Source organism: Ptiloglossa arizonensis, chromosome 9 (assembly GCF_051014685.1).
Source record: "Ptiloglossa arizonensis isolate GNS036 chromosome 9, iyPtiAriz1_principal, whole genome shotgun sequence".
Taxonomy (NCBI): domain Eukaryota; kingdom Metazoa; phylum Arthropoda; class Insecta; order Hymenoptera; family Colletidae; genus Ptiloglossa; species Ptiloglossa arizonensis.
In genome coordinates, this window is record NC_135056.1 from 9,029,285 (window position 1) to 9,040,295 (window position 11,011).

General features: G+C 31.0%; 2 protein-coding genes and 2 pseudogenes across 4 annotated transcripts in view; 3 read left to right on the forward strand and 1 right to left on the reverse strand.

Moving 5' to 3' along the window:
- Positions 1–11,011, forward strand: part of LOC143151511 (band 4.1-like protein 4) — a 226,401-nt gene that overhangs the window by 40,129 nt on the left and 175,261 nt on the right. The gene's annotated exons all lie outside the window — the stretch shown is intronic.
- LOC143151586 (protein lethal(2)essential for life pseudogene) lies at positions 648–2,714 on the forward strand (annotated as a pseudogene).
- On the forward strand, positions 4,635–5,522 carry LOC143151198 (protein lethal(2)essential for life pseudogene; annotated as a pseudogene).
- The window catches only part of LOC143151510 (uncharacterized), a 69,830-nt gene continuing 65,797 nt past the window's right edge, over positions 6,979–11,011 (reverse strand). For both annotated transcript variants that reach the window (XM_076320707.1, XM_076320708.1), the window contains 6 exons: positions 10,834–10,937; positions 10,648–10,747; positions 7,872–7,953; positions 7,615–7,804; positions 7,282–7,377; positions 6,979–7,192 (listed from right to left, as the gene is read on the reverse strand). In XM_076320707.1, coding sequence (XP_076176822.1) covers positions 7,040–7,192; positions 7,282–7,377; positions 7,615–7,804; positions 7,872–7,953; positions 10,648–10,747; positions 10,834–10,937 — 725 coding nt within the window. In that variant the 3' untranslated portion in view covers positions 6,979–7,039. The remainder of the gene's footprint in view (positions 7,193–7,281; positions 7,378–7,614; positions 7,805–7,871; positions 7,954–10,647; positions 10,748–10,833; positions 10,938–11,011) is intronic.

An 11,011-nucleotide genomic window follows, 5' to 3' on the forward strand; every position in this document is an offset into this window, starting at 1 on the left:
AGTTACAGTGCTTACGTGCGTGAACGCATAGACGCGTGTTTCTGTGGGCGAGTGTGTGTATATGCGGCGTACGATCAGCTGACTGTGATATATATATATATATATAAGTACACGAATAGCGTGCTGGTAGTCACGTTGATAAACTAACCTCTCGTAACAGAAAACATTAAAATTGTCGCAATATCAATTATCCAAAAATAATCTCACTTTAAGAACAGAACAGACAGAGTTTACGATTAAACGATTTCTGGTAAGCGAAAGTATAATGGAGTGCACATTCATTATGTTAAATATTATAGGCATAATACGTAATACTACTTAAAGCAGTATGAAAAGTGAATTTCGCTTGGAACGTGAATAACGCGCGAAGTGTAACCGTCTAGACGTACCATAGACTCTCTACGGTCACTACTTGCCGAGAAACCTGTTTTCAGGGTTTAGTAACGGTTCTTGCACACAGTGGCACTAGACAATAAAGCCAGAGCTGTGTTACGTGGCATTGCCCAGGCCTGCGCAAAGAACTGATCTGTGATACGAAAAGGACGGTTGCACTCAAGGACAGCTCTCGCGTTCTCCAGGCTCTTCTCGAATGCGCGGCGCTAGTGTCCCCACTACTTTCCCTAATGCGCAACGAATACGTATAAAGAGACTGCGTGGTTGCCGACGGCTGATTCACGTGTAAGCGATATAGCGGTTCGGCTGCGAATAAGTCAGCGATTCATACGTATTACGTAACGTTAAGTTTGAAAATAAACTAATAGTAAACCAGTAGTGAACGAGGAATTTAATCAGTTGTATACAAGTAACGTTGTTACTGTACTCCAAATACGATACGTTAGTGTGAACCGACATTGAAGTTATTACACAATGTCGCTATTACCGTTAATGTATTCCGACTGGTGGGAAAATCTGGATCAGCCTCATCGCCTCTGGGATCAAGATTTTGGCACACCGTTAGATCTAGATGATCTTCTGCACGATTCAGACCCATTTTCTGCAGAAGTTCTGCTCTACCGGCCGCTTAGACGCGCCAGAAGACGCTATCATCCATTCTTGAAAAGAACGCTCAGAAGGGATCGAGGTGTTTCTACTGTGCAAGCTGATAAAGATAAATTTCAAGTTACCTTAGACGTGTCACATTTTTCACCAGACGAAGTTAATGTTAAAGTGGTGGATCAGAATGTTGTTGTCGAAGCGAAGCACAATGAGAAAAAGGACGAACACGGCTGGGTTTCGAGAAAATTCGTTCGAAAATATATAATACCGTCGCAATGTGATATAGAACAGGTAGAATCACATTTGTCTTCTGACGGTGTTTTATCCATTAGTGCACCCAGAAAAGTACCCAAAAAGGCTGATTCCAACGAAAGAATACTAAAGATACAACATACAGGAAAACCTGCTCTGGCGAATTGCGAAGATAATATTAACGGCACGCCAGAGCCACAAAAAGAGCAACAATCTCAACAAAGAGTTCAACAGCAGCAGCAACAGCAACAACAACAACAACAACAACAACCACCACAGCAACAACAACCGCAACATCAACGTGGGCGAAAGTCGACATTAAAAAATACATAAATCGTATTTATTATTCTTGTCATTATCAATTTCATTTCTTATTATTATGATTTCATTGTTTATTTACTGTGAACATAATTGACGGTATTATAAATGTTATATCGCAGATCTTCTGCATCGTGTACAAGTACAAATGTCATAAAAAATTGTCTATAATTCTTTTCTACACGAAATAAATTTTTTTTTTTTCATGAATCAAGCAAGGTGTACTTAATATTCTTGTACCTCTTTTGATTTCTTTTATGTCCTAATTCAATTTACGGTAATAAATTTTGTAATTACGTATTATGATTCATTTATGAATAAACATATATAAAAATGTCATTTCAAATAATCTGGTTTAGAATTGTAACTGAGGCATCAAATTTATCGTTATTAATATGAAAGAAAATCATTTTATCTATTTTCAGTTGAACAATCATCTTTTATTTCTTTCCTCGCATTTTAAATATAAAATTTCCAACTCACACATTTTCTGAACACGATATAAGTATAGTTTTTGAGAATATCTCCCAAATTGTGACACAAAAGAATTAATTTGATCGAAATCGATACATTTTTTGGTCTTGTTAAAAATGCTTCGAATTGTAATTAGAAATGTCTAGAAGTATTTTAAGTGCAATGACCTGTAGGATAAACATAAGTACAGTATGTGGGCTTGTAGCCAACATGTGCGAGTTGGTCTGAGCTGGCAGCTTAGAAGCCCCCAGAAAGATCGATTTTGCACTGCGCAAAAATAGAATGTACAGTGAACACATAGGAGACAGAGTCTACTCTAGCTATAAGTAACATGAACATGTTTCGTTAATATGTATTACTAGCTCAAGGTAAAGTTTCGTCTGTCATTGTTCCTTATGAAATAGGTATTACTTGAAATGAAGTAACTCGACTTAGAATATAGAAAATCAATACTATTGAAATATTGTCTTCGTCTTCGTCTAGGATCGACCATCTGGGATCTAGGAAAGAGATTATCAAGCGTAATCGATTGTAAATTTAATTGAGGATTTCAATAATTGTAAAACTGATGAATATTTGTCCTTCACACAATTATTAGACTGTTAGGTATAATAAATTTTAGTCAAAAATGTATTACATAATTATGACAAAATAAAATTGATTCTACAACCTTATTATGATTCTTTGTATTGTATTGTTAATTAGGGAATGCAGAAATTACGAAACGGAACGTGACCTTTGTTAAGGAATAATTATGCCAAGATGGATAAGAACACTCATATTATTTATATCAATTAGACTGAACCCGTGAAACCTGATAGAATAAAAAATAAAATTGCCTTAATTACATTTACACACTGTTTCAATACTGCCCTTTGTTCCAGTGAGTAATAAAATACGCAGAGTAATACGACACGACTGGCAGCGAGGTAACCATCTGTGATACGACTAAGGCCATGTACACTCCTATGACAGACTCTCGAAAAGATATTTATATCAAGATCGTTTGAAATTTAATGCATTAAATATATATGTTAAAATGTATAATTTAACATTATCAAATAACTGTATATTGTTTTAAATATTGCATAAAATTCACAAGTATATTAATATATTCGTGAAATATTTTAATAATTTTTTTATAAATTCAATTATGTACATATTTCAATTACATGCTTGTTTTAAAATTTATAAGTTACAATGTCGTAACACTTGCAATTTGAAACGTTTTGAGAGCATTTATCTTTATCTTAAATATTTCACATCTTTTCGAATAATTATGAACAAAATTTGACCTTTTCGAGTATCAAGTTCTTGTCATAAAACGATATTTTAGTTCATTCATTAATAATCCTACTTAATAGAACAATCTAGAAACATTCGAAATTTCTCGAAAGTACTGGAGACTAATATATCTATAATCAGATGACTGTTAACAATGATTCATGTTCTAAAATTGCACTTATATGTGTCAGAATAATAAATAATAATGCTAATATGAAAAAATGTTGCCAAAAGTTTCTTTTTTACGATTCATTTTTCGTAATACAATACGTATAACTGAAGCAAAATATGTACATAATGTTATTTATAATACATATAGGAATTATAAATAATTTACAAAATATTGTCGATAATGTCAATAGTTTTTACAATTTAATAATAAATGACCTAATTGATTTATTAATAATTTGTTGAAATACGAATAAATATATATTTTAGAAAATGATTTTTGTGTATTTTAATTAACCCTAGAGATACGTTTTTATATGTACATATATAATTATGTACCTACTATTTAAACTAAAATATGTACCTATGTATGTGTGTACTAACTGGACACAATACGTACATACACACATCAATACATCACATGTATGGATTGTTTCATTGGATAATGTTACAAATTATTTAAAAAATTGAAGGGGTAAGAAAAATTGAAGGTTATATTAAATTCAATATTTAAACAACGAATGTTGAATTAAAGCTGGATAGGAAATAATTATTGGTTGCGTATAAGAATGTACCTATATACGATACAATGTAATTTAAAAACTTATCGATTTATTTGCAAAAGTAGACTATCGATCTTGGTACGATGAACGTATCACGAAGTGCCAACAAATGGCTATTTTAGCACCTCTACGTATATAAATTTATACATTTCTCTATTTAACGATGAAAAGGATGAACGATGAACGGTGTTTTTTCCCTAAATTTGATATTTAAGGACAAAATGTACCTCACAGTAAACAAAACTAACGATTTTCGATAACGTATACATACATATACATATATATACATATATGTATATATATATATATATATATGATGTATGTATTAATACACGGTGTGTACTACGATTGCGCAGTAAGAAATTCCTTTCAATTATACATTTAACATATAAGCACTCGTTTATTATGTGAGTACTTATGCTAAAACCATTCTCGAACTATTTGCGTGTCTAAAAATACCCTTGAGATTAATAAAACACAGAACATTCTCGAAAATGTGAGTACATAGATGCAGAATGTTCTGGATACTCCATCTACCGCCAACTAGTGCCGGTATAAATACGTGAGCCGCGGTGCGTAGCAACAGTGTACTGAGAACAGTCAAGGAGTACGTATCAAAGCTAAGAGTGTCGAAGGCGAATAATTCGCAAAAAATTTAAAAAAGTGTCCCTCGTAGAAGTATCAAGTGATTTTTAACTAAAATGGCCCTGATACCGTTGTTGTTCTCTGACTGGTGGGAAGACTTGGATCGTCCGCATCGTCTTTTTGACCAGAACTTCGGTCTAGGACTGCACCCTGATCAACTGCTGAATCCAAACATCGTTGATCAGTATATCTTGCCTAGACAGGATAGAAGACAAATGATGAAAAATCATTTAATGTACTCCAGACCGTGGGGCCAATTGCTGCGAAAAAGTGAGGGAGGAGGTACATCCACCGTCAAGGCAGATAAAGATAAATTCCAAGTTGTCCTGGACGTGCAGCAATTCAAACCGGACGAAATTAACGTTAAAGTTGTCGATAAATGCGTCATCGTCGAGGGTAAACACGAGGAAAAACAAGACGAACATGGTTGGATTTCGAGACAATTTGTTAGGAAATATTTGATTCCTGAACAATGCGACATCGACCAAGTATCATCCAGTTTGTCATCCGACGGTGTACTCAGCATTACTGCACCTAGGAAGGATGTACCAAAATCCCAGAGCGAGAGAACAATTTCTATCGAGCGGACTGGCAAGCCGGCGCTGAAGGAAGGTGCTCCGGAGGAATCTAAGGAAGAGAAGAAGAAGGAGGAAGAAAAATAGTTCTCTAAACAAATTTTGAATTAAAATATACTTTGTGTTCTCATTTCATATTGTTTTATATTTTTCAAAAGCTTCTGTGCTATGTAATTCTACTTTTGCGTACTATAGTTTAAAAATGTAAAAAAAAAATAAAACTGATCGATTTAGTTTACTAACTGAATTTCTGACCTTTTTTTCTTACATCCTCTATCTTTCGATTAGGATAGGATAATTTTAGATAATTTAATAGTAATAGGATAATTTTATATTACGTACTTCGGAAGCATTGATTCATATTCCAAAATTATTAGTACACTTTGATGCAATGTAATGCGTATAATGTTTTCAACTTGGGAATTGTGTAATTCTTGGATCCTGATGCTGTTCAAATTTGTCATTGAATAAATGTTTGAAATAAGTATTGAAAATTATTATTTTAGTAGTTAGTACTAGGTGTAATGAAGTTAAATCATCTTGATAAAAATTATAAAAAGAAAGCATAATTTGAAAATAAAACATTTCACACATATTCATATTCAATAAATTTTGATTTTATATAAATAAAATCTAGAGGTTAGAGGATTGTAAAAACGAAATTCGCGTAAAAAATTATAGCTATTTTAATGGAAGCATAACATTTAATGTAAATTTGTTACATATTTATTGCTAACCCACCATTTCGTGTTTATTTTTAGTTACATTATTTTATATACATTTGATGCAAAACTAAAAGACCTAGCTTAACAATTTTACCTTACAGAGTATTATAATATTTAAGACTACAAGGATATAAATACCACCTGCATCTACCGTGTATAAATTTTTAAGTTAGGTTACATTAAATCGGACATTCTAATTTGATAAGTAAACAGAAAGATACTATAACACATTGACTGCCATGTCCAGTTTTTCATATTTAAGAATGTTTTTTACATTTGTTCAGATTATAGCGTGAAAAGTAGAAATATTCAATAGTTTGTTGGTAGCACTCTTGTTATTTTATACCACGGCTAATAACACTAATGTTATTTAAAAATTTACAAGTATTAGGGTTCATTTCTTGTAAGTGCTTCAAAGTTTGAAATGCTACACATAAGTGACCATTATGGCATTCAATGTGTTAATATGTAGCACAAAATATGGATAAAAATATTCAATACTGTAAATATATGTTATTTACTATTCCATTCGTTGCGATTTTAGATAAAATATTTTATAATAATATTTCTGAGTAAAACAGTGCAGTTGTGGACTATTTTTTGAATTGACAGAAATTTTACGAGGAATACTATATTACAAGATTATTGTCAGCAAGAAAAATCCTTGTTCTTGAATAGACATAAAATATTTTTATTGCAAGCACCATAAAATATTAAAATAAAATGATGGCTAATTAAAATATTTTACTTTTTTACGAAGATTTACGCAAAAATTTAGGTCACTGTTTCTATATATCAAAGAATCAATTTAGAAATAAATGTGTTATTATAATCACTTGAATATTTCTTACCTTGAACAATTTGGCAGTATATTGCATTTTTTACTTTTAGAAAAACACAACGAGTTTCGCTTTACCTTATAATTGTTTCTTTATGTCTTTAGTGAATTAAATTCAGGAATTAAATATATTCTTTAAATGTTGCTTTCCATTATAGTCTGAAGATTTACAAGGTATAAATTATATTGAAAGTTTTAATATCAGCTATCTTTCAATACTTCTTTTAAAATAGAACCCGTGTTCCTGGCTGGAACGAAGTCCGGGAATGTTGGAAGATTTACATTAGAAAGCAATAAAGTCGACTGCGTTGATGACGTTGAATGTTGTCTACTGTGGCCAGGTCGTGGTAGAGACTATACATAAATTCATAAAACGGGAAATAGATAGTAAAATATGGTATTTCGCGAATTGTATATAGCTTAATAAAAATGAATATTCTTACCGATGTTTGAATTGGTAACGCAGGTAATTGTGGTTTAGGTTTTGATTCGCTTTCTAAGAATCTTACGAATGCGGCTGATAACGATGTATCCTGGTCCTGAAAAATATAATTATTTATATATTATATGTAATATTTAAAGTTTATTATAATATAATTACGTTCGCGCGCGTGTGTGTACATATGTAATTGTAAAATAAGTAGAAACTTGTCTTAATCGAAAACGCAAACGTATCGTGTAACGAAAAGTAACTTTAAAAACTTTATTAAGTATTAATTATTTCATTATCTATTAAACCATTAGAACGACCAAGTAACGGACAAAATTTAGTTTACCTTATTCGGTACGGTAGGCCCGCTACTTAAACGTGAAAGCCAACTATTTTGCACGACTGCATTGTTCAAACCAGCTTTCTCCTTCTCCTCTTCATTGAAGTCTAAAATCGTGGAGAATACTCTAAGCACTGAAGATTTGTCTGCTGCTGATGAAAATAGATAACCCAAGAAAAGGTTTTTAATGAGAGTTCTGAAAAAACAAGCACTCTTTTATAGTCATTGTCAATTTCTCATAATGGAACGAATAGGCAACTAACTTATCAACTTTTCCCTCTCCACTTTGTTTTGCTTCTTCTATCTTGTGATCAGCAGTATTTACAAGATTCGTCAATCGGTCCACTACAAATAAATAATAAAAAATATGAGACATACAGTAACAAACGCAAAGTATTCTAAATATTGTAGAAGAACATGTTATATGATACTATCAATTTAATATCGGGCCTGAAAATGTAATCTAAATATAATTATTAACTATTTAAGGAATAGTTTAGTATTTTGTATGTTTCATTTCTGTACATGTGCATTCCAGTGTTGTAAAGTTGGCAGATTCGAAGATTGAAAAGACATGAGCGTAAGTATAACACAAGTACTGGTTGTCTGAATATTACACCAGTACCTGAGGTAATACTCACACCCGTGTCTTGATTGCACATGCTGCATTCTTCATTTATCATGCCGTACTAGCAAACTAACTTTCACGCATGCCACTAGAAGTAAGAAAGCTATATTAATATAGTAATAAATACTTTAGTATGTTACAATATAATAATATAATTAGTATGTTATAGTCATATAAACCATTACATTTGAATACATTAGCTGTCTTATTATAATTTTATAAATTCATTACAAATGATATAAAATTTATTCTACGTATTAAAATAATTTGTTTCAAATATATAAAGCATAGGGTACTTTCATTTATGTAAAGTATGATATTAGGTACATAAAATAAAAGGATGTGATCATTTTAAATTTGACAGTAAATTGGTACAAAAACAAAATAAATAAAAAATTAGTTACTATTCGTGATATAAAATAGAATCAAACGAAATAAAAGTGTACATTATGGATAGCAAAATGAAAGTTTTTAACTACATGCTTTCATGCTTGTAGGATAATGGTAACGGGTGGGAAACCCCACGAGGTAATATGAGCTTTTACAATTTACACGCTCACAGTTACCGCATGAGATTACCCACTCTAACGCTACCAAATTCTATGTACGTATGGTTTTATATATTTCTTTTCCTTATAGAGTGCATTATGTGTTATCCTAATATACATTGAACTAAATATCGTGGTCTATTAGTGAAATACTTATCAAACTTAATAGTAAAAGTATTATATCCCCAGGATTATAGTACCCACAGCAAAAATTATAAATACATAGCTCTTTTATACCTGAATTACAAAATTATAAGTCACATAATGTAGATACAATCAAAATGAATATACAATTGAGTGTACGTGTGATCATACATATAATTTCACAACTTAACTGTAGGGTATATTAATATTGCAAACTCATGGTAACTAGCATTTTGTTCCAAGGATTAAGAAGTCATGATATTACCTAACGCATTATTCTTATATTGTATGCACACCGATATGCACTCAATTGCATAAATTGTAAAATAAAGTGAATCATCGAGTCCAAAAGTATAAAAAGAATTTAGTAACAATGTTTATAATGATATAAACAAAACGTTATGAAATATTAAATTGAAAAAAGTAATTTTACATAAATATAGAAATATGTACAAATTAAATTTTACTTTTATTGCTTCTTCTTTGGTAGTACTTTAAGTAGAAGATTAAGAATTTTTATTCAGAAATATGGGAGAAGATAGTACCAGCACCAGTGGCAATGCATGAGCCAACGAAGATGTGATTTAGTGTGCTAAGGCGACGTTCCGGTTCGTAGCCGGATACCAGCAAGAATCCTGGGCAATTGTCAAAAATCCCAGAATTACCAGCTGATATTTGACTACGTCACCGGAGTTTTTATGTGTTTGCTTTTGCAGATTAGTCACAGATCACACTCAAACCGATAATTATAGAATGGAATTCAACCATTTTACCAGTGCATAATTGTAATTAGAGTATGATATTTTGCATGTTGATTTATAGAAAGCTATTACAGCACCAGATTCTTTCCATAATTTTATCGAACGTGCTTTTTTGTTTTACAGATAAAAAGGAATTTAAGCAGTCCAATGTATTTTTAGAAAATAACAATATTAATGTATGTTATGTCCAAATTTTCATAGCACCATACCAGGAATGATGCAACATTTGTGTAATTATACATACAAGTTGATATATTAATCAATGATCAGAAGAGATCACATAGTGTTTTTAATACAGTTTATATATAATACGCTTTGCATTATAAAATTTAATAAAATGTAAGCGCTGTTAAAAAATCTTAAAACATACCATTTTTCACGTAAGAAAAATCCACTTACAAGGAAATTTTTAAATATTTACTTTAAAATATAGAAACGATAAATACGGGTGTAATAAAAATCGTACCATCATAATAAATATAATAGTGAATTGTTCTTAATATGATAGCATTCGATATCTAATATCGTTCAGTAATTTACATTGCGAAGTTTAATAATTAAGCAATATTTAGAATCACTCCAGTTTAGAAGTTTCTATTATCTTACATATTCTTAGCTTGTAACTTCATGAATGGTAGACGCCGCATTAAAAATAATACATAAACCCACACCAAATAAGCACATACACGTATTATTTACTTACGTTTAGCAATAGTTCTCGCAAATGACCTTACATAATGTATTTAAAAATGTAAAACTGATTTAATATTTTATGTTGCTTGTGAATTAAGAAGTATTGATTTATTTTATAAACATATTAAAATTCTATAATGCTGTTTTCGATAAATAATAACTTACGACATATTTTAATTGCGAAAAAATGCTAATCATGCGAGAGGTAAAAGGAGCAAGATGCAGGCAAAAAATAAAATTCTATAATAATTATAAAATCGAGTACCTTCTTGATTCAGTTGTTCAATACGTTCTGTTTTCTTATTAAGTTGCTCGCTTAATCTAGATGCTGCTTGTAAGCATTCTTTAGCTTCAGCTAATTGCTCCTGTTAACAAAAATGTGAAATATAGTGTCGAATTATTTCTTGTATAATTTATATTTGTATATTTACGAGTAAGTATATAAATGTACCTTCAGATTGGTAACGTCATTGGCGAGTTCTTCTTGTTTCTTATACGATTCGTTTAGCTTAGCTTGAAGTCTTTCCATTGCTGCTATGATATCTCTTTCCTTATCTAAAATAAAAATCAAAATTATTATAAAGGTTCAATTGTTCGTATAAGATATAAAATATATTGATTAATGTTGA